Source organism: Branchiostoma floridae, chromosome 16 (assembly GCF_000003815.2).
Source record: "Branchiostoma floridae strain S238N-H82 chromosome 16, Bfl_VNyyK, whole genome shotgun sequence".
Lineage (NCBI taxonomy): Eukaryota > Metazoa > Chordata > Leptocardii > Amphioxiformes > Branchiostomatidae > Branchiostoma > Branchiostoma floridae.
Genome location: NC_049994.1, coordinates 12,616,294 through 12,640,741, shown reverse-complemented (window position 1 = coordinate 12,640,741; position 24,448 = coordinate 12,616,294). Strand labels below are relative to the sequence as shown.

General features: G+C 40.1%; 4 protein-coding genes across 4 annotated transcripts; 1 reads left to right on the top strand and 3 right to left on the bottom strand.

The window, feature by feature from the left end:
• Nucleotides 1-551: 551 nt before the first annotated feature.
• LOC118403886 lies at nucleotides 552-2,627 on the top strand. Its single transcript, XM_035802740.1, has 4 exons — nucleotides 552-866; nucleotides 1,147-1,224; nucleotides 1,564-1,722; nucleotides 2,432-2,627. The coding sequence occupies exons 1-4, from the start codon at nucleotides 585-587 to the stop codon at nucleotides 2,615-2,617; spliced, it is 705 nt and encodes a 234-aa protein (XP_035658633.1). The 5' UTR covers nucleotides 552-584; the 3' UTR covers nucleotides 2,618-2,627.
• A 3,670-nt stretch (nucleotides 2,628-6,297) lies between these two features.
• On the bottom strand, nucleotides 6,298-15,777 carry LOC118403165 (E3 ubiquitin-protein ligase Siah1-like). Its single transcript, XM_035801708.1, has 6 exons — nucleotides 15,622-15,777; nucleotides 11,865-12,082; nucleotides 11,199-11,297; nucleotides 10,102-10,242; nucleotides 9,542-9,734; nucleotides 6,298-8,555 (listed from the first exon to the last, which is right to left on the bottom strand). Exons 2-6 carry the CDS (start codon nucleotides 12,070-12,072, stop codon nucleotides 8,378-8,380), a joined length of 819 nt encoding a protein of 272 aa, XP_035657601.1. The 5' UTR covers nucleotides 12,073-12,082; nucleotides 15,622-15,777; the 3' UTR covers nucleotides 6,298-8,377.
• A 779-nt stretch (nucleotides 15,778-16,556) lies between these two features.
• On the bottom strand, nucleotides 16,557-17,715 carry LOC118403675 (26S proteasome non-ATPase regulatory subunit 10-like). The gene has a single exon (XM_035802456.1). The coding sequence runs from the start codon at nucleotides 17,649-17,651 to the stop codon at nucleotides 16,953-16,955; it is 699 nt and encodes a 232-aa protein (XP_035658349.1). The 5' UTR covers nucleotides 17,652-17,715; the 3' UTR covers nucleotides 16,557-16,952.
• Nucleotides 17,716-18,286: 571 nt separating this feature from the next.
• Nucleotides 18,287-24,035, bottom strand: LOC118403660 (3-hydroxyisobutyrate dehydrogenase, mitochondrial-like). Its single transcript, XM_035802437.1, has 9 exons — nucleotides 23,908-24,035; nucleotides 23,214-23,230; nucleotides 22,750-22,878; nucleotides 22,146-22,270; nucleotides 21,650-21,771; nucleotides 20,987-21,120; nucleotides 20,476-20,552; nucleotides 20,068-20,224; nucleotides 18,287-19,383 (listed from the first exon to the last, which is right to left on the bottom strand). Exons 1-9 carry the CDS (start codon nucleotides 23,975-23,977, stop codon nucleotides 19,225-19,227), a joined length of 990 nt encoding a protein of 329 aa, XP_035658330.1. The 5' UTR covers nucleotides 23,978-24,035; the 3' UTR covers nucleotides 18,287-19,224.
• Between the last annotated feature and the right edge of the window lie 413 nt (nucleotides 24,036-24,448).

Sequence of the window (24,448 nt, the reverse complement as noted above, 5' to 3'; positions counted from 1 at the left end):
CTAGCGAGGAATGGTGCATCTGGCCTGGGTAGCACAAAGAATGAGGTTTGTCCGACCAAGAATGTCTTCACGTTAACTAGATATAAAACTGATGTTGAGGGTCTCTATGAATACAGCATCACAAGAATGTACCAAGGACGTTATATAAATCTTTTTATAACGTCCTTGAATGTACCAAACAGAAATGATATAGTTTGTAAGTTTACAAAATAAACAGTGCTGGCGACATTCCGATGATAATTAGGGCCGAGAATAAATCCTTGCGGAACACTTCCCCGACGTTGCAACCACATACATGAAGTGTGATATCTCAATACGATAGGAATTTATGACGCATAGCCATTCACATGCATCACATCTACGTAATTTTCTAACATGTTTATACACATTTTGCTGTGTTTTCCCTATCCTTTTTTATATATAGAAGACTTTCACTTTGATCGTGGCATAAGGCAGATGGACTTGCTGCCATAGTGCTAGCCTAGTAAGAGGGCTTGTCCGTTCACAAGCTTTAATCGCAATCATCTCGAAACAAAGTCGTGTCTTCCCTACTCTTGCGCGTTTACAGTTTTCATGTTGTGTACATGAAAAATGTACTTCGGAAGACGACTTGTCTCTTCACGAGTTTCAGTCGGGATCATCGTTTTCCCCCAATCTTACGCATCCTAAGCTTGACCGATGTTCTATGCCCCACAGTTTCCACCGTGGCTCTTTGTGCGGCGCTCTGCCTGCTGGTAGCGGTGCAGGCCGACGCTGTGCCGGTCAGACACAAGCGGGACAGAACACCCTGCAGGCAGATGGAGATCAACAGTCAGCTGGCCATCAGATTTCGGGGGTGTGTCACTCGTCTTCGCGACTCCATTCCGGTAGGTCTCTAGATCCTCATATGTTCAAGGATGTGTGGGTTGTCGGACTATTTGATATTACCAATGTCCGTTAGCCTCACCTCACCTCGTCTCACCCTCATCTAGAGGGCTGAGGGGACCATGGTTGCCTCCAGCACTATCCTCTCCGTACTTCCCTGTTCTTCGCGATCGCCTTCTGAGTACAGTCAGCTAGTGATGTACCTGTCCATTCCCTGATGTCGTCGCATGCGCACTTTGCAGCAAAATCGTAATTATATCTTCATTACTTGCCTGTATCCAGGTGGACCCAGATGACCAGGACCTCCCCACGCTGTTTCCCAGCCTCTCACAGACCTTCAACCAGCGAGACAATCTAACGGTAAGCTGATTAAACCTTCACTAACATTTGCTCATATATATATTGGGAAGTTTACTAGTTACATTACCTAACACAACATTCACCCTGTATATACTGTAACAAACCGTTAAGGGGTGCAAAATCTAATCATTTCAAGATCTCATGAAGACCTACTCACATACGAAACATGAACACAATCCATCAAAGCATTCTCAATTTATGCTGTCCATCCACACACACACACACACACCACACGCGCGCACACATGTACACAGTCACACAGACGCTACAGAAAACACAACCTTCTTGGCAAAGGTAAAAAATGTCAGTGTTTCTAACGCTGCGTGTGTTGTGTTACAGGACGAGGGCAGGTTGGTGTGGGTAGAGAACCAGCTGATGATGTTCCGTGAGCTGCTGGTCTCGTCCCGGGCAGAGGGTGGCTGGGACCCCGAGCTGATGAGGAAACTACAGAGGGTCATTGACTACACCAGGAAGATCATCCTTGCTGTGAGAGTAGCGGTAAGGACAGATGGACGAGATAACCATACTATCAAACCTGTACGCGTCACAACTTGACGGTGGTCACTATTAAACATATGTTTCTCGTTGAAGCATTAAGAACTCTGTCTATAGTGATCACCTGTCAACATATTAGATTCCATTGGTAATCCATTGGGTAGTTTTCATTTATTCTATCTGTCACTACTTCGACCGAATAACACGAATTTTGATATAGGCTAGTCTAGTGAGTGTATGCGTTCGAAAATTGCCGAAACTTTACGCATACCGCGGTACCGGTAATAAGTAAAGGTGGTATCTACTCAAACAGAATCTGGACAACCTATTTGGAAAAGACCTAATCCTAGGTATGTTCACACAACTCACAGCGTTGTCAATATGAGTTGAGGGGTCAGTCTAATATGTTGTTCGAGAGTTCTTTACGAAAAATGAACATACTAGTAGACTTTAGCGACGTTGCAAAGAGTTTCTTTAACACTATAAGCGAACAACTCCATTCACGACCAATGTTAACAAACGTTTTTGATGATGAGTGATGTTGCTACAGTGAATGCGTATTGCTCAAGTTATGGGTGTTTGTTTACTCATTTTCTTAACGAGATCGTTCAGAGCAAGGTCTTTAGACGACTTCAAGGCAATGAACTAAGAAGTCGGCAATATCATACAAGGAGATAGCAGTTGTCATAAAGTCTTTGAAATCCCTCCACAGGCCACCATGCTGGGTATCACACTAGAACACAGTAACAGCACCCCGCCCAGCCCCATCCCTACCGCCGACCCCGGGATGGACACTGACGTCAGGCATTACCTGCTCATCCGGGACTTCGAGCGCGTGGTGACGGACGTGCATCACCAGTTCAACAGGCTGGTCCGCTCCACATGCGACATCCCGTAATGTGCGAGGATGTACGGGTTCATATACGAGATTTAAAGATATAGTGAACTTTCTTTTGTCTCCAACCAAGGAGGTTAAAAACTCCCTTTTTTAACCTCCTTGCTCCAACCGATGCCCATTGTTCTATTATCAACAGGTTGAAGCTAGTTCTGAGGTAACGTTGGATGTGAACTAAGCTTGACTTGCCGATTTTCAACAAAAGTGTTCACTAGCTGAATTTTTTAACATCATTCTGGCCTTCGTACGGTGTGAATGACCAAATTCTTTTGACACGTGACCTTACGGACACGTGATACCAGCACTAATGAAGTTATACCCCTATGTTCCCACGCCCCTACATGTATGTACATGTACGTAGGGGTGTGGGAACATAGGGGTGTCTGAACGTAGGATGATGGCTGCTGAGAAGGATGGCTCTGCCATCTTTGAAGGTATCTGTCTCAATGTAAAATGGTGTAGACACTGAAATGAAAATTGACACCAGGTCCTCAGGTACCGTATCACGGGAGCCACCTCTTGGAGGATCGGTGTCGGAGGAACACAAGAGACAAAAGAAGTTCAGTATATCTAGAAATTTGTGTATGTCCGGTTTTACCTGTAGTGTATACAGTTTCTGACTATGTTGCAATGCAACATTAAGTGATGGTGTTTTGACCATTGGTTAGTAGTTAATTTAGTGTTCTGGAAATGAACAAGAGTACGATTAGTAATTAGTTGTAGATAACCACTGAGTTATTAACCTGTGATGTAATTTGAGTAGATGGATAAGAACAGTCAGTTCTTGATTCTTTCTGTGAAGGACATTGTAAGAGCTATCTTTGAACGTTAAATGTGACTCTCATGCCTAAGACTGTAGCTAGTGCAACTTTGCTAACATTGTGTCTTAGTGATATGAAGATGATACAACATGTGGAGCAAGATTCAGAATTCATGTTAACTTATTTGATGTAGTAATAACCTACATGTTTGAAAGATAGTAGGCAGCTTGCATGTCATCAGATATTATCATCATATGACAAGGTAGCCCAATAGGGAAGGAAAGAATCTTTCCACAGATGTACTGTACAATATAGGTCCAATTCCCATTTTCTTTACAGAGATCAAATGAAGATTAACAGTTATCTAACGAACATATGACTGTCTTGTAGTGTGAATGGAATGTATCATTTACCATATTCATTGTAAGTTTCAATCAACTGGATTGATATTGGAAATGGCTTCACTAATTAAACATGGATGGTTTGATAAAACATCGATGCAGTCCTTTGACTTTTGTTTTATCTTCTATAAAATGTTTTACTACTTAAACTAAAGCACTGGTACCAAATTCTGACAAAGCAAGAAATACATGAATGTGAATGGACTGGCAAAGGAAGGCTTGTCGAAGTATTTAACTTGAACACTGATGTGCTTTATTGAACATTTGAAGGACCATTTTTTCTATTATTTACAGAAATGAAGATTACATGCAAGTATACACCTAGAGTTCTTAGGACTAGAAACAGTAACAAGACCACATGAAATGAAAGTACAACAAACTTTATTGAAACACTAAAGCAGAACTTTGATGCTTTCTCTGTTTAGTAAAGCAACAATATATACATACAATGTTTATACATTTAGAGTCATCTGTCCCTAATCTTTGTTTGGGTGCCATCCTCATAGTTTATGCTTTCTCACTCACTCGCAACCAATGCACATAAACTAAGAGGATAGTGCTCGGTCTATAGCAATTCTACTTTTGATATAAATAATTTTTCTAATATTAAAAGAAGTGTTGCAGCTGATCAGGAATACCGGTACTCCATCCTCACTCTCCACAGAGATGCTGGGCTCTTTTTTATCTAAACATTTGCAGCTATTTTGAATTAATAGGTAACACTTTAGAATGTTAGGACTTAAATGGCTTCTTCATAATTATGATCAACAAAATACTGTGTCCCATCAGTAAACCACTGATCACTAAGGGTCCATTGGCATTTGTACATATATTTATATGTTTTTTTTTACAGAAAGATATCAACTTGTTTTCATATAAGCGATTGTTAATGATATCTAGTACATATATGGAGGACACTAGATATTGTTAACAATCACTTAACTGAAAAGGTTTTCTTGTTTCCTTGACAAGTGGTCCATGTTATTCCTGTGGCTGAACTACTGTCAATTAGTCATTCTTGGGGAGGGGGAGTTTTTGTAACACATAAAAGTACAGTCTATGATTCATAAAGTGTTGGTCTTATTGTCCTAACATAAAGCTGTGACTCAAAGGACTACTTCAAAATTCCGAAGTTGCTAACATTATAATTTGCAGCACCTATCCCAGCACATTCTGTGGTAGGTAAGGGGAGAAACGGAAATATAAGCAATAATAATATACATTCTTCTCTCTATCACTCATGCTAGTATCATGCAATCATGTGGCTGCTACATACATGCACATACATTTCTGCAATGGCTTGGTAACATTACGGCCACACCTATCTAATTCCACAGATTTCTGATTTTGTCAGAAAGAAATTTCAAGAAAAAAAAAACTACATTTGTATATGCTACTGTAGACAGAAGTACTGATTTCATAAAGGCGATGTGAAGTACTAATACTATAACATAAATGAACCAGTACATTGACAAAATAAATGTATAACTTCCAGGTAAATTACACAGCTAGTTCCATCAGAAACAAAGAAATTAAACAAGTGTGGCCCAAGTGAACAAACTTGCATATCAAGGATGCGCTCTTTTAAAGAGGCGCTCCTTGGTATCACTATTGCTTAGGTTTTGACCTCATAAACACATTTGGCCAACACCGAGTTTGTGTAAAGCACAAGGCAAATCATCAGTTGCTCATACCCACGCTTATCACTCAGTGCTCATGTTTGCAATCTCCAACCAGATATCGGGAGGAAAGATTGTGACTTTTCTCCTGCTACATTTTTCTCTATTGCTTGGGACCTCATGGAAAATTATCATCTTTCCTCCCAGCATCTGTATGGCCACTATCTGCATAACAATGATATCAACATTGTATACATTGTATAAACAGTAGATAGTCTATAGGCAGCATGTTATAGCTGGCATTCACCACAAATGCACCACATGGACAATGTCATTCAAGCATATTCAATAAAACAGAATTTATGTGTTACTATTCAAAGGGAACTCAACCCATGAAGCACATGTTCTTTCCAAAGATACTACATTAACGAATGAAAAAAATCAACCAACTTTTGTCAGAGATAGCCAAATAACTTAATAGTGCCCCGAAAAAAGGCCCACAACATTCTCTCAGTGTGACACCCAATATAATTCAGGTCAATTTTTGGGGGGGACCAAAGCAAGAGGAGAATTAAGTTTGCAAGGTTGCAAATCTGATGAGCAATTCATACAGACAGTATTTTCAAGATCTAAGATTTCAACCTTTAATATGACTGTCAATTTTGGGCCCAAAGGAAGTAAAAGATGAAGTTGCTATGGCTGATTGACAAACAAGCTTTAAGAAACCCAAGGCAAAAATGATGTTTGAGACCAACCTAAGATTCTCTGCTGACATTCGTCCTATACTTTTGCACATTCTTGTAATATTCTTGCACAACTGACTGCCATAGTTTATACTAAATGTTAAGTGGCCAATATTACTTTTTTCTATTTATTAGTATCTGAAGAAACAGAACACTTGCTTCTGGGGTTGACTATCCCTTTAATATGGTTTTTTGTTTCAATAAATCTACACTTTTTGCTGTACAGATTTGTTACCATACAGCGGAGGAAGCAAAAAATAAGATAATATGTTCAACTTTTGGGGTTTCGACAATTCATTGATACAAGAGATGGCACTGAATCTGGAACAGCAAATAAACAAAACATAGAGTAGGCCATAGAAAGTCTTTGTATCCAACTATTTTTCTTTTCAGAAGTGCAAATATTTGACCAAACTTGCATTTTGGAAAGGATATGTCAAAGATATTAAAGTTAGCAGAGTCAAGTATGATGTATTTGTTGCAAGTTTGTGCACCAAAATGTTAAATTAGTCAATGTTTTTATTTCCTTATTCCTGCTTCAAGGTAAAACATACAAAATTGGCGAGTGTTCTGCTTGGGCAAAGTTCATAGTTCAATTATGAATACATACATACAGATACATATTGGAAAAATATGATGCAAGCGAACATAGTTGTGCCAGTTTCCTTGCTATTGCTAAAATGGTCCTAGTGTGGCAATTTACAGCATATTTTTGTCATAGTAGTCCTCTTTTTATACAGCATTAAACCAGCATAATGTATAATAGCGTTCTGAGGACTATTCCATTGAAAAGGATGAGAGGCAAAGACTCTGGACTACCATTTACCAACATAGAATATATTGCTTAACCAAAACGCTTTCATTTTGATTCCCCCACACATACTTTCAATGGAACAGCCCTATCAAAGTCCACACTTTTCCTTCTGAAACAACAAAGGCTCTGCAACAGTGACAATATCCATATGTATCAAAGATATAAGAAATGCTAATTAATACAATGTCTTATTAGATATAGCCTATGTCTGACAGCTTAAAAATCATTTACACATTTCTACACAACATAAGAGACTGTGTGTGTGTCTCCTGCCATATATCCAAACTGTGGCTGAAACTTCTTCAGTGAGAAGTTCACACAATACTGGCCAGAACAAGCGATATTGCTGCCATCTAACTAGGGATGGTCTACTGGCTCTAACTCTTGTGCGGGGATGTAGATTTCTTTTGAAATCAGTCCATGATATGTCTCTCTGTCAGCAACATCTTCTCTTGTCCCAGAAAGGCAAAAACAAAACGTCTCTTTTCCTGTGTTAGACTTGAACAGGATATTTGCAAGTCACAACTGGTCATCTTTGAAACAGAACTTTACCAAAAGACCCGGTATCATTAAAACTTTCTGAATTGGAAGTCCCGATAGTACAAAATCATACTTACACACAAATTTGACATATTTCCTTTTAATTTAGTCTTTTATAGTTTAAATAAGTTCTGTTTGCATCATTTATAGCATATAAGCATTACTCTAGCTTGAAAAGCTGGTCAGATACAGTAAGAGAAGTTTAGGCACATAACAGTTATTTGAATGGCATTTATATAGTACACAATAATCAGGTATACTCACTGTCTGTAGTAGGCTCTTATGCTATCATTCTTCAGATCATACACAAAAGAAACAACAGAAAGAAACATGTCGGCCACACCAAGCTCAAACTCCTGGTTCTTGGAAGTCTTTCTGTACATAACTAGACCATTGAGATGTAAAATTACATTTATGCTTGACAACACGTCAGCTGTCTCTCTCTTTTTTATTTCTAATTGCACATTTAGAGGTGGCAGACTCCGAGAACCAAAGAGAGAACTGGTAAGGCCTGGGAAAAAATGTGTTTCCTGTTTCAGTCCAGAATAAATTAGGGTCGGTAGGTAGGGCTAAGGATTATCCTTTTTCTTTTTCTGGCGATTTTCTTAGGCTGGCCAAAACAGTTGAACAAAGTAAGCTGAAATGCGACACTTGTCTTTCATTCAATGTGAAACTTTTGTGCCATTTTGCACTTTCATCCTTCATTAGATAGGCCAAACAGTGTTTTTACTTCAATAGGAAGCAGGCTGAATAAAAATTCCAACTGGAAGCTATGTGACTCCACAGCCCAACCAAAAAAGTCTAGGGTTGGCAGGTTTTTCTCTAGGGAAACAGGAAACACAACATTTTTTTCCTAGGCCTACGGCCTGGCTACTAACACACATCTCAGCAGGTAGAGATGGTGACATTGATTCCTAGGTTCCCGTTATCTGCGAAGAGTCTGGCGATGTTGGTGTCGAACACCAGGCAGTCGCTACTGCTGATGGCGGACGCCACGCCCTCGTGGATTGACCTGGGCGTGGCTTCCCATGTCAGTCTTCGCCGGTGGCCGTTCAACTCCAGTCTGGAAGGGGAAGGACAATCGTGGTTACCATGGTGATATGGGTACACATCCACCTGAGTTGATGACTGCAGAAAAACTTGAGAGTTGCAGTGGTTTATGTTTGAGGTTTTTTTCAGTGATCTCTCTGTCTTACTGAACCTTTTCCAAGTTACCCAACTACATAACCCATGGCATAGCTAATACAACATGCTGCAAAACAACCAACCGCTAGTGGTAGTCACCTGTAGGCAAAGTTCTTGGCCTGTTTTCTGGTACCTATTAGCTGCACGATAGTGAAGAACTGCATTTTAATGCTTCTTAAGGGGGATTACTGCCAGAGAGGATACAGTTGAAGACATCAAAGAAGTAGCATACCTGGTGAATCAAAATACTATGCTTGTCAGAAAATCTGTCCCCTGGGTATAGGGGTGTGTGGTAAGAGAATGAGGATGCAGTACAGTTCTCGGCCTGTTTTCTGGTACCTAATAGCTGTACGATAGCGAAGAACTACAGGTAGTACGTGTAGTTACCTGTAGGCAAAGTTCTCGGCCTGTTTTCTGGTACCTAATAGCTGTACGATAGCGAAGAACTACAGGTAGTACATGTAGTTACCTGTAGGCAAAGTTCTCGGCCTGTTTTCTGGTACCTATAATTAGCTGTACGATAGCGAAGAACTGCTGGTGGTAGTTACCTGTAGGCAAAGTTCTCAGCCTGTTTTCTGGTACCTATTAGCTGTACGATAGCGAAGAACTGCTGGTGGTAGTTACCTGTAGGCAAAGTTCTCGGCCTGTTTTCTGGTACCTATAATTAGCTGTACGATAGCGAAGAACTGCTGGTGGTAGTTACCTGTAGGCGAAGTTCTCGGCCTGTTTTCTGGTACCTATAATTATCTGTACGATAGCAAAGAACTACTGGTAGTACATGTAGTTACCTGTAGGCAAAGTTCTCGGCCTGTTTTCTGGTACCTATTAGCTGTACGATAGCGAAGAACTGCTGGTGGTAGTTACCTGTAGGCAAAGTTCTCAGCCTGTTTTCTGGTACCTATTAGCTGTACGATAGCGAAGAACTGCTGGTGCCCATCATACTTCTCCTGTTTCTCCAGGACTAACATGAAGTTGTGTCCGAAGCAGGACTGCATCATGACCCAGTCCACAGCCCCAGGCAGGTTGATGTCTGTGGCCAGGAACACGATGTCCTCTCCTGTAGGGAACAGGTGTGGAAATGTTTGATAGGGGTTCTTAATTCACATAATAATTATAACAACTTTATTGCAAGCGATCATGCCTGAAGGCTAATTAGAAAGTAAGTAAGTGGTGTACGGAATACCTCCTTTTTACGTCTTATCTGAGGGACGATCCTAACCGAAGATAGGTACTCATTTTCACCTGAGTGAAGTAAGGAAAGTATTGTTATGTGCCTTAACCCTTAAAATTTCGAACCCAGAACCTATTCCAGAGCCAAACAATTTCTCCTGAGCTAATTACACCACATGATCCCATACAGACAAGCAGGCGAACCAAAAACAGTACCACACAAGAGTTAGGTAAAAAAGGAAACAGTGACTAACCTTGTAGTGTTGTTATGGACTTGTGTGCGTGTGTCAGGTGTGGCATGACTGCGTCCAGTGAACCCTGCCACTTACAGGAGGACCCCGGACACGGGCACGAGTACGGTCTGAAGTCACAGATCTCCTCGTGGTCTGGCTTTTCTGTTAGGGGAGAAAAACAACCATCAATACATGTATCGATTGTCCTATTTCTAAATCAGAGTATGAGACTACCTGCATAACAAGTCAAGACTAAGCATAGCAGACGAATCCTTTGGCTAGATGAAAGTTAAAAAGATGAATTTTACAGCTCTAGTGTTGTTTCTGAAGAATACAAGTGAAAGCAGAAACAGTGGCTTTAGAACTTATCAACTTACCACAGACGGATTCTGTGACATTCAAGTAAGTCATCCAGACATACAGCCAGACCATATCCTTTCTATTACAGTATTGAGGATACATATTTTGATACAAAATGAATACATGTCTTCCATACACATTTTAAGTGTACAACACAAAATTGAGTTATTTCTTTTATCATAAATCAGGGCTTGCAGGTAACATTAAAATTACCTGCACCACTTTGAATTTATTTAAGTATGGATCATACCAAATTCATTCATTTTTTCTTATACTTCATAGATGGTAACAGTCAGTGCAGTTAATAACAATCCACATGCACCTACATCACAGGACATTTACTGTAATTCCTGATTTTTTCACTGTAATGTTATGTTCACGGTTTTCACGGTGACGACTTTAACGTGAACTTATCATTACCGATAAAAAATAATTCACAGACTTTTTTCATGCGCACTTGCCTCGACAGTGAACATTTAGTTCCGAGAACAAGTTCAATTTTCTCAGACCGTGAAAATTTGGTACCGTGAAGATAAAGTGAATTACAGTATGTATAAAACCCAGTACATGGACCAGTGCAGGTTAAGTGCAGGTAGACATCAGAAATACCTGCACAGCTCCAATTTTACCTGCACATGCATGTGGTATTTCCAGCCCTGTAAATCCAATCCAAATACAATGGAGTAAGGACCAATAAAGGCTAAGCCCTTGTGGTGTTGCCAAGAATGCATCATCCTACTGCTGACCTGTGACCTTACCTGTGTGCAACAATGTAACAGGACACCCTGCCGACGCGTACTTGCAGGGGAACATGACTGTGCTCGCTACCTTCTCCATGGCCAGGTTTCTGATGTTGCCTAGAAGTACAAGAAGAACATGTGAAAACATGAGCAATTGTAAAGTAGCAAAAAGGCAACTTACAGTTTACAGAAGGTGGAAACGGTGGCATCAAGAACAACGATTATGAAAACAATTCATATGCCTCTAAGTCTTATATTTAATAATAAAAACCTTGATAATTTGATGATGATAACCACCATAGAAAAGCCACTTTTAAACAATCATCCATGGTAATTGACAGTAATTGCTGCAACCATAATCAACAACCGTTGAACCCAAAATTTGCGTGATTTTATAATTGGAATATGATCTAAATAAGACAAGAAACCAAAAAAGATAAGCTCTTTATCCATAAAATTCCATGTGCAACTTGTCATATGTTTGGTGGTTCAGTGGTAAATTGCCATCTAGTGGAAGCGGGTGCTGATCGTTGCCTTTGACCCTCTGGTATTTTGCATATTTGAACACTACAATCTGAAAGCAATATTTATGAAAAGAGGGAAAGAAGTCCAAGACTTCCTATTCACTTGTCTTGTTCATCAAAATACCAGAATAAACAATACAAAAAATCCAAGGCCCCCTACCCAGTGGTCCTCTGCATGTTGGACAGCATGAGAGTTTAGGTCTGCAGCTGGAACACACCAGATGTCCACTCTGGCACTGTAGGATGGGGGGGAGGACGTAGTCGAAGCACACCGGACACTCAAACAGCCCCGCCAGGTCCTGGGTCGATGTGGCGCTGCTCGTGGGCGTGTGCCGGTTCGGCTTCCCGCTTATCGTCTGTCGGCTCATCTTCAAACACCTGGAGTCATAAAAGACATGATGTAAAACATAATAACTTTATTGCACAACAATTGTACAAGGTACAAAGTATGGCATCTAAAGTATGGCATCTACATAACTACAGTTCTATAGCTTAACTTATGGCTTATTAAATATCTAACTACATGCAATACAGGAGTGTGTAAAACTACAAGCAAATGTAAAGATAATTGTTTCCCGACTTATGACTATGCTGAAAGTAAATATGTTATCTTCACCACTCTTTTCATAAATGTAACTACCTACACTTTGTGGAGCAGCAGTATTTATATACGTTAAAACCATACATGAAAGGGTTGAAAAGGTCTTTGTGGCACCAAACATTTAGTTTTGTGCATGATACTTTTTACACCCTTGTGGACATGTTTTCAATTCTATTTTGTTTTTATCTGTACCTTATGACAATCATTGTATGTCACAAACCTTCACCTTCGTCAGAATTTTAAATAAAATCCTGCCTCAGTGATTCTTCGCCCCACATGACTGATTCTTCATTCAGAAATCATGTAACCAGAGAGCCGAAGTGGTGCACAATCAGTTTCCTCCTGGGTCAAGAGTACTGAACAGGTACTTGTGTTCGTTTGTAGTGACTTCATTGCCACCTACTTCACTCTACCATAGCATGGGATGGATCAGGAAAAAAGCTGTGCAGGGAGAAGCCTTGTGAAGTTGCGAATAGTCATAAGTGCTCTTTGAGAGGGTTCAAAATACATGTACTGAAACATAGTTTTGCAGTACAACCGATTTTTGCTTGGTGGAAATCATGGATGACAAGTTTAGGAAACAGAAGGGATTAAAAACAATCTATACCTCAACCTTAGATTAGAACCTTGTTTTGGTGCCTGGCCCTATACAAGTATTTACCAGTTTGCCCAACTGGAACTGTGGCCTGGCAAATTGAAATGGTGATGGAATACGTTTTTGCACAACCTGGCTTTAAAAAAAGTATGTCAAACTCTGTAGCCTGGGTACAATAACCCGTAGTAACCTATGGCTCAATGTTTTCACTTGTTAAACATATGGCTAGATCTCTGGTGCTATACACATACCAGTGCTGATAAAAAGAACAAAAAAACGAGAGAGGTTACCAAAAGCCATGTCTACCAGGTTTAACACCATCCTGCTTTCATTCCTTTGATCGCCATAAAGAATGGTGCTTCACAATACAGCTGCTAGCTATTTCTTAAGGCTAGCTGCCGATTGAAAACAACTGTTGACACCCTGGAGTGCTGGTGGACATGACCTTGACATAGCCTGGGGTGCAGGGCTGAACTTTGATGATGGCTCTATGCTGAGGTCAAAGGGTAAGCGGTACCAAGGACTCGTTGATGAAGGTCAAAGATCCAGGTAAACAACAAAATCTAAGGACAATTCAATTTCTACAAATGGACGAAAGATTTGAAGATTATTTCTGGACATTTCATTCGACATGTGTCACTGTTCTTTAGTGAAGTGTAAGATGAGTGATGGATTTCACTCAAAAACATACAGAAGTACCACTGTACTAGTACCAGTAATCTTTAATGAATTTCTCACCCAGTTGTATAGGTTGAATTGTCTTCACTTGTACATGAGCCATATAGGAAAGCTGCATTGCACTAATAGTTAACAAAGAAGTGTCATGATTCCTCCTCAGTCTGACTTTGAGGTTCAACATGCTTCACCTTTTTTACATCTACCCTTGAACTATCTGAGTCTGTCCCAAATTTAAGTACCTCAAGCAGACTCTTCTAACCTGACATGAACCCTATTCCAGTATTGACTCCATCTGGACCATTGTTTAAGTACAGCAAGGAGGTTAAAAAGGATTTTTTTAACCTCCTTGGGTACAGGCAGTTTGGCAAAACAGAGTATGCATGAAAACTTTTAAAGATTTCTGACAATGAAAGTGTTTGATCTGGTCAAAGGTTGTGCAAGCTGAGATGGCCTAGTTGCCAAGACACTTCTAAGAAGTTCTATAGAAGAAGGTCAAGGGTTAAAAGGTTACAGGCAAAGCTTGCAGTCTCTCAAATGGAATTCCCTATATTTGACACTCAGACTTTGAATCTGACATTCTTCTCAAAAGCAGTTTCCGAATTAAGACCAAAAATGGGTCACTACACCACACCATGTGACAACAGATATTGTATGTTTTATATTCTAAAGGCAAGACTTCTTCCAGCCCTTGATTTTTTCTCCGTCCGTATCGTAAGTTTTGTTCGACAGAGCAAAGAGCTGTCAGTGTATCTAAATGTCAAAGGCACAAGAAATCTCAACAATGTCATAAAGTTTCAATTTTCATCCTTCAATCGGCACAGAATGGTTGGAATTTTTGCTTGTCCAGGGACAGAAGGATAGACACAGAACTCTGAGAGTTCTTCTAGCCTGGATACCAAACCCCAGCCCAATCTCAAGAATATCTATATATCTATAACACATGATTCATGATAGATATTTTTGAGATCAAGATGGGGTCTGGTATCCAGGATAAGATTTTTTCATTACTGGCATATTAACGTTCCCCCAAATTCCCAGCTGAAAGCAGCATATACAACTTGCCATTTGGTGAGCTAAAAGAATGTAGGCCACTGGCCAGGCAATATGACTAAAAATGAGTCACATGTTGCACAAAACATTTGAGCTCGCTGCACCTAATAGCATAGTGAAAATCAACAGTTTTTCAGAGGCGAATGTAAGACTTAGAACACCGTAAACCTTTCCAAATTCATACTACTTTTGGCCATGCTAAGAAACCCAGAGAGGGAACAAAATAAGGGGAGATAACGTTACAGTTAGTAACTAAACAGCTACTAAAATTCTATGCAATGTATGATCTCCAAGCAGATGTTGGGGTAGCACAACATTTTCTGACAGCCTAGCTTGTCTGATACTCACAGAAGTCTCTCACCTGTGATTGTCAGAGAAGCCTACCTGGAAAACTGGGTTTATTTTGAGCAATCCAGGCTCATGTACTTCTGACCAAATCTGATTGCTCCCATCATAATTCCAGAATGCTGCCCCCTGGTAAGTGTGATGTGTGTGACAGGTAACAGGTGAGGTGCACACCTGTCTATATATTCATCTTTAGCTCAGGAAGACGAGTATGCAATCGTACTGGAAGAAAGACTTCAACACAACAAAGCTTTCCCTCTTCTCTGATGTTTCTCTACTATACTGTGGTTTCGATATGTTGCTCTAAACACACACTAAAAGACTCACAAAAACATTCTCATAATTCAAGCTAGAAGGTGCAAGAGACATTAATGATGCAACCAGCACCAAACCCACACCACCAATACACAACACCATCCTTGAAAACATTTAAAACAGGCTGTAAAGTAGCAGGCAGTGAACTCTGAGACACAAAAATTCGCCCCCACTGAGCTAGAGCGGCCATGTCTGTTTTTCAGTCGAGGTCTTCCTGACAGCAACCCAGTTCGGAGGCGATCCAGAGTCATTTGCGAAGCCTAAAACCCCTTTCTGTACATGAATCATATCTATATATCATCATTAACATTCTACAAGTCGATAGGTACCCACCGGAGTCTAAATTTGAGTGAAAAACTGCCGTTTTTACAGCTCCCAAGACCGCAACAATCTTCTGGGTTGTCACCCTGTCTCGTCACAGCTCAGACTGCTATCCCGTGAGTCATCGCGCAGGTTCGAAGGCCTGATCACGAGCGCTGCCTACTGGAACTTTGCAGTACTGCACATACACTAGCAGGACACTTGCCGCTAGGAATTGAATATGATGCAGGGATTTGCAGAAAATTATGACAGAGTGGACGTCCCTAAACCTGATCGAATGAATAACTACAGTGAGAGAGAGACGAGCCTGGAAACAGTTCTTTGGTCCATGTCTACCTTTCCCCCCAGCGACCCGGTGATGTCAAAGGACTAGGTTAACCCAAAAAGTTGGCCTTCGTGTACGGTCGACCGTGCCTTTGCACCTCTGCTTGGAGCTTAACGTAACGTAACGTCAGGTAACGTTGGACAACATGTTAGCGTTATGATTGAGGTTCATCGTTCAACAGAGACCTGCATACCTTCTTACGTAGAACGTGATTCATTGCCCCACGTCGCGAACCAGACCGCTCAAATTCAAAGCGAATTCGGTGAATTCCAAACGTACTTCGAAAATCATAACTGATTTTTTCAGTATTTAATCAAAAGTCTCAAATGTAAAGCGCAATTGGCGCCTGAATTGACGAACCATTTTTCTTCTTAAGTGTCCGCAAGCTATTCTGAATTCAAGTACGGTTGTATTATAATCTCCCACAAGTCGTGGGCAAATGGGTATGTCATTCCAAGTAACTAATCCGTAGCGAACTTGCAACTGTTTTAGCTAAAGCGGAGCATTTACTCAGAGACGTACATGGTCAACTTCAGAGCGTTGTTTGATCTTGTTTGTGCCTATTATTACCATCTCTTAACTATATACAACTATATGCATATACAGACATCAAAGACATTCATAAGATCAAACTCATTTATTGCATCCCATCTTTGCATCCAGAGGGTAACGTTAGATAATCAAAAGGCTTCTCGATACAGAAATGAACCTTATTTCTTTGCTGTGATGTAGATGTAGAGTTGCTGGCCATTTGCTTCTAGTAGCTTAACATGTTGTTGTTGTTTTCTTTGTTTGCCACTTTGATAATCTACATTGTAACTAGTTAACGTTACATGTTTGCTACCCATGTCGGAACAGTTTGATTGGAATTATACTGTATGAAAGAAGAATCATATAACGTGAACTTCAATACAGAAGGGAATGATAACAAATATTGAAACACCAGTCTAATTGCCAAATTGATGTAAACAAGTTCAATGCGATGGCAAAAATCCGGGACTAGTATGGCAACAAGTTCCTATTGTTCATTACTCATTCTTTCTAGCAACCTTCCAAAAGACTTTTCTGCGAGATCCAGAGGGGTGCGCTCCTCTTTGTTCTTGACGTGAAGACTCGCGTGGTTCTCAACCAGCAACTTGGCGACCTCGGGCAAGTTCTCTTCGCACGCTAGGTGCAAGGGGGTGTTTCCTTGGCCATCCTTGGCATTGACCTGACCCTGATGGTCAAGCAGCATGGTCAGAACTCTCACGTTCCCTCTGGACGCTGCACGGTGAAGTGGCGTTGCCCCGTACTGGTCAGCAGCGTTGGGGTCAGCGCCTTGGGTCAGCAAGCTGTCGGCGATCTCAATCCTGTTGCGTGAGGAGGCGTAGTGCAGTGGAGTCTGTCCGGTGTTGTTGACGGCGTTGACTTGCGCCCCGTGTGCGATGAAAGCCGTGCAGATATCCCGGTGACCAGCAGAGGCTGCGATGTGTAGAGGCGTCCAGTTGACATCGTCTCGAGCCTGGACGTCGGCTTGATATTCCAACAGCAAGTCGACCACCTCTTTCTGCCCCGCGGACGCCGCCCAGTGAAGAGGGATGCGTCGGTCCTGGTCTGTAACGTTCACCAAGTTTCTGTTCTCCGTGATTTTCTCCTTCAGACGGCCAGCGTTGCCTTGGAAGGCCAGGTTACAGACTTCTACATCAGACACGGTTTGCGAACCGTTCACGGCGGCCATGTTGTAGCAAGTGAGTCAGCAGCTCAGTGCCATGTGTGCGAACACTTCCGGTATGGGGCGTGGAAGGGGGTTTTCAGTGTCATGCATTTAAATTAAAGCGAAATATACTAAAAGGAAACAATTAGTGATATTCTTGTACTGTACAGTAATCTGAAAATTAGAAAATGTATCGGAGGAATTGACATTCTTAAAGATATTTCCCCAAGCGCATTTACACCGGATACACGAACTCCCTATTAGAGACTCCCCTTAGGATCGCAAAGCATCTTGTCTTGATACCTTTCAACTCCGCCAAGTTCAAAGCACTTTATATGACCCGATCTTTGACTCACAGCTATAAAATGTATTTCAAAACCATTGCTGAATGATTGCAATGAACCAGCAAAGGGAATGGTCTTTTTGTTTCAAGTTTATGTTGTTTTGTGTCTTGCTGCTGCAAGTATGACGAATTTAATTATAAGTACACTGCCAGATTAAAGTACACCAGCCCCACATTATAATTAAGGTCATTAAGGTTACAGTGAAATTCATTCAAAAAGTAATCATGTTGGAAAGTATTGAAATGATGAACTTTAAAGTATGTTTGCTAAACAAAATATTTTTTCCTACATAAAAATCAAATTACAGAAGTCAAATAATTTTCACCATTTTATTGTAAAACCATATAGTTTTAAGTTTAATGTATTCATGAAGTAGGATGTAATGTGAGGTACAATCAAAAATTATCCTGGAGATAACAATGCTTAAAATGCTGACACAACAATCCACCAATCTAACATATCTAGTATCTTTGGAAAACTAATCCTTAACCAGACCAACTTTTTCCCTGTTAAGTACTGTACAACACATCATGATAGCATGATTATTCAAAAAGCTTCTAAACTCACTTCAGCTATCTTTCACTACAGCAAGATGACATGGTATGATATTTTTTTAATCTTTCATTTGAGCTTCTCCTAATGGTTACTTCAAACATATTTTTTTGCTTATCTATACACAATAGTTCACCATTGTATCTTTTATTAACACCAGCTTTTACAACATAAATGCCAGTGAGGCACAAGATTTGTACTGTGGACATTCAACATTTCCATTTCAGGTATGAACAGAAATGTACATCCATGTTAGGTATGGTTGTTCTCTGTTCAGCACTTCTATATGTATATTAGGTGTGAAATGTTTGTATGGATCTATAGTAAGCCTATCATATCAGCATGGTACTGTACATCCGCAACAATAACATGTGGATGTTTGTATTCAAAAATTTATTTTTGGTTCTGATATGATGAAGGCAGCTGAATAACATCTAGAACCTCTGGCAGGTGATGAAAGTTCTGAGTCAAAATAAGTTTCCCATCAAGTGTCCCGATAAAGGTGAATACGTTTTTCATATCAGTTGCATACATTTCAATTATTGGGAAGAAATTTGAAAACATGATTAGAGAGAAGTTTGCTGCAATAAGCCTTTTTTTCATTTTATGACAGGTTGAGCACTTAGATGGAAAATACCCCCCTCCCATACCAAGAAACTTCTTTGTATCCTACAGTTACAGTTAAATTTCTAGTTTGCTACCTATTTCTTTTCTTCTTCACTGAGATAGTGAAAGACAGAAGAGAAATCCTTAAGTGGATAGCCCTTGTTACAAAGAATTCTGTAGATCTGGTGGGCGAGGGAGCCAAGGGGCGTCGGTGATTTCGTGGCCGTTGCAGCGTTCTGGGCAAGTCCAAGATCCTAGAATGGGGTGATCAAAGGAAAAAAAGTTAGCTTTATTTGCACAGTTGTCTACTGTTTGCAACAGCTTGAAAGAATCCTACTATAGCTACTTTTACAGTTGTAAATACACACATGCAGTTGCAATACATTGTGGACTAAACAATGCTTTGTGTAAAAGAAAACTCCAATATACTATGTTCTGCAAACCTGATGAAATTATTTTTGAATGTTTTGTCTACAGCTGTGTTAACTTTAACTTTCTTGTAACCATAAATTGGCGAAACTTATACCTCTACATATGCAAGGTACATGCTGAGAAAAAAAATCAACTGACTACTATTCATATATCGAACGAAAGAAATAAAGACTTTGTACCAGGTTGTAGCCAGCACTAGTCCTTCCGTCCTTTGACAGAATTTTTCAGCTGGGGACGGAAGAAAATTTTGCCCATTCTGTCCTCTGGGAGCAAAATTTAACCCTCAAAATGCGGAAAATAGCGTTTCAGAGGGTCTACATTTCAAACTTTTCCTTGGGAACCCCTAGGAATGCTGCACCAAAGCCATTCAAAATCGAGGGGACGGAAAATGACTTCTGGTTGGCTACAACCCTGCTTTGTACTTTTTCATTGTTTACTTCTGAGGGACCTCTGACCTTACCCACAATCCGGTGGCACTGAAACTTTGACGAAGCTTATTGCCGTACCTTTGTCATGAGAGCAGTTCCGAACCCTCCCTGGTAGTTGTTGGAGGAGGGCACACCTTCCATGACCCCTGGGACAGGGTTGTAGGTGTCACTGGCCCAACATCTACCAGTACTCATGTTGATCACACTGGCTAACAACTTTGGGTCCAAACCAAGTCTGGAGACAGAAAAAAAGAGAAAAGGGAACAATAAAAAAAGGGCCAAATAAAATAGCAACCTTTTTTCATGTTTCAAAATACACAAATCTACATAGAAAACAAGTAATATTGCAGAGTACCTAATGGTATTTTGTCCAGACAAATTTCGACACACAATAGTATACATGTACAAGTAGTTCTATTTTTTCTTCTTCTTAGCAGTTCAATTTCAATAATCTGATAAGAAGTCTTTGTCATTACAATAGCTGACCTCATGCCCAAGTTCATGGTTTCTGATGTGCCGATCATCTCAATGGCTAGCAGCATGTTGTTACAGATCTTCACTGCCTGGAAAAAAAAATACAATATTTAAATCTTCAAAGCTAGATGCTTATTACAAAAACTATACATCATTTTGAGTTTGGGGGCTACATAATTTTACAGTAGGAAGGCAAAGGAGACATTTTCAGGGTTTTAAATTGAAATAATGCGGTAGTTTTTCTAAAATCTATTTGGCCTTATATATATATGGAGCAGATGTTCAGTGTCAGTGTTCAGTGTCAGTGTTCAGTTCCATCGTCAAATTCCAAAATCGCAAACATAAAACTAATGCAAAGATTTTCAGATTTACAGTGATATGTATAGCAAATGCCAAGACGTTGATAAACCTTCCCTAATTTCGATAGCACAAGCGAAGTACTTTAACCTGTACTGCATACTAGTATTCTAGCTTGTCAATGAATCAATATCATATAATCCAAGATTATAATCTAAACGTCTACCTGTCCTGAACCAACATCCCCGCAGTACACCACGTTCTTCCCCATGAACTGCAGGAGTTCTTTAGCAGCCTCAAACTCCTCCTGCTTACCACCCACCATGAAGGTTAGTGTGGCTGCAGCAGCTGCCTTAATACCTGTAATGTGTAGAGGGGGAGGGGTTAAACCACATAATTTGTGTGTAGGGCTGTGTACCTGTACCTGTACCTGTAAGATTGTTTAGGTACAGCTGTACAGCTCAAGACCTGAACATTTGTGTACTTGTACCTGAACAAACCAATACACTTGTGAATATCCATATAGTAAGGTTCTTTAGGCACAACCAGGGAGTACTTACTTCCCATGTTTCGATGTCTATCAGACACCATCATCATTACGGACTTGTGAATACCATTGTTTAGATTTAATTAAATAAAGTCCATCACAAAGGTGACAAATTTGACGTAACAGTGGCTGAAAATTATGAAAACTTATCAATACTCTTGTTTTGAGATTGAAGTAAAGTGTATGTAAATTTTTATACCAAGTTGACAATCTACCACAAAGTAAGATCAATTTCATACTCAAAAGTTTCAGATAACTAGGGTAGCCCAAATAGTTTAGGTACAACCACGTGGAGAGAAACCTTAACTGCCCCACACTGCTTAAAAATGATAAATACCATACCCCCAGACACAGGTGCGTCCATGTAGACTCCGCCCTTCTTGGCAGCGACCTCGGCCATCTCCTTGGAGACAGCGGGGTCGATCGTGCTGCTGTCAATCAAAAGACTGCCGGCTTTCACCTTGCTGTAAGAAATGTACACAAACTTATATCAATATTCTATCACTTAAATTTGTAAGCAGGACATGTGGATGTTTTCACAATTAAATTACCATTCAAATCCAGCATATTTTTGCCCAGGCTATGAGATAAACAACATTTGCAGTCAGGTGTGCTAAGGTTTGGCATGACAATTCAAGTTCAGTATAATATAACCAGCTGCTGCTATGCCACCTGCTGGTGTGTTATGCCAAAGGGCTATATCGACACAGATACAGAATACAAATTGAAGGAGTTCCACAAGGCCCCCACCCAAAAGTGGAAAAAAGAGCCTTATAACTACTCAGTGAGGCATCAGCTTGGAAATGTAACTGAAACGCATGATGTTGAGTATACAAACCTGAGGATACCCTGCTCCCCACAGTACACCTCCTGTACATTAGGGCTGGACGGCAGCATGGTGATGATTCTGTCAGCCTTACTGGCCACCTCTGCTGGGGAACTGGCCTTGATCGCTCCTGCATCCTAACATTGTTATGAGACAACTGTTACTGCAAATTCATTCAAGTTTGCAGAGACTTCATTCTACAGCAGAAGGATATAGGACTATTTGGAAGTATTTGCAGTTACAGTAAGTTTGTGTTGATACAACCAAAGTAGTGCAATGTACGATTACATGTTTGTTTATTTGCTTTCTTTGAACCATTAGTCATTCAAGAGAAGACCTGCAAACCGCTTATGATTGAGGTCAGGAGGGAAGAGGTAAGGGTCAAACAAAAATATGGATCATATCATTTGAAGTTCTAAAATATCTACACATGTATTACGATTATGATAGTAAACTGCACAAGAAATCTGGAACCATGTTGTATCAAAGCGTCAATCTTTCACATACTTTTTTCCCTACTTTTTCCGATAGAATAATAATAAATTCTTTTAACTTGCTGTTAATGCCAGTATAAGTACGAAGCCTTCTCACCAAGGACCAAAACTAGAATACACACCTCTAATGACGTCATAGCTTCAGGATACACGTCATGGACAATGACGGGGTGTCCGTTATCAATGAGGTGCTTTGCCATTGGTCCTCCCATGTTCCCCAGGCCAATGAAACCCACAGGTGTTCTCGAGGCCTGACGAGGAAAGAGACAATGTTTTCTTATAGGCTAGAATTTACAATCATGCATTTGAAAACTATAAAATACACTTCTCTCCTACTTTGAGATTATAAAGAAGTAACTACTTTTGCAAAGATCACAACAGAAAAGACAATTGCAGATGTGTTTAACTTACAAATACTTAATTGACCAAGCTAGTTTAGGTATAAATGGATCAAAACCACTATCTTAGTATCTGTGACTGATTGTGTATTTAAGTCCACAGCCCTATTTTCTAAATTATAATCATTATATGTGTGAAAAGATATTGACAACTCAACTAAATATCTATCAAGGCAAAATATACATACCTGGTGAGATACTGATACTGTAAAACGACAGAGAAACAATTATTCATTAATACATCTTTCAATCTGAGCTAAGATAATGATAACGCTATAACAATATGTCACATGCAAATTCCACTGCTGTGAAGTACTTCATCACTTTTACTTTTACTTTTAGAAGCCATATTTGTTACTTAAAGTATGAACCCCACATCCAAGGAATTTGATAATAACTTGTAATTCCCTTCAAAGCCGTGGAATTCACCACTGAAAATGACGAAGTATGAAAATCACAATGAATTTCCACTCTAGCTCAGCTGACAGGTGCACTATATTTGCATGTTCGTCCCCTCCCTGGTCACACCTCCTAACTGACCAATCACAGACAAGCTCATACAACAGCTGAAATATGTGAAGTTGTTTACCCTTCTTTATAAAATTACATAGCATATAAATTAGGATACGTAAGGGTAAGGGTAAGCAATAAACAACATGTCTTGAAGCTTCAAAGAACAGACTTACGCCAAAGTTTTGTGTTAAAAACGTCCACGTTTTGGAGCTACGTTTGGTATGTCTGAGGTGAAGAGTTTACGACGACATGCAGCGATTTTGTTCAACAACTGTACAAGTTCCCTGGCTCTGTGAATATGTCAAGTAGTTGCTATAGATTCCTCAAGATTTCGTGTTACCATGGCAACATTAACGTGAGCACACTGACCTGAAAAGGCTCTGAAAGCAACAGAAAAAGGAGAGCTCCTACGAGCAAATCTGAACCACGCGGCCGCCATGTTGGAAGTCAAACTAAATCTCGTGTTTTCTCGTGGTAAGAAATAAACGCGAGATGTGGAAAGTGATTTTTCATCTCCAAGCAGATGTAACGTTCTGACCCTTAAAACTTCGCGTTTTGTCGCAGCATTTAGTACGGTACTAGTCATTTAAGTAGTGTACTTTTTGCTCCTATCCTTGACTTTCTAGCATCTAATGTTTTTCACTGACGGCCAAGTACTAGCCAACTTCAGTAACTTTGTCTTCACAATATCATTGGTTGGTTGAAACCTTGAGATTCTGACAAATAGATGTTACGTTATCGTCATCATGTATATTGTTATGTGTTTCAACAGGAAGATACACCAGATGATTATTTGAGGGTAGTTGAGACTACCATCACCCAAATGTATTCCAGAAAGGAAACTTTCTTCAATTTGTCATTTTCCCTCCTAAAAAGCTTTTAAACAATGCAGTTTCTTTTCTAGACCTTC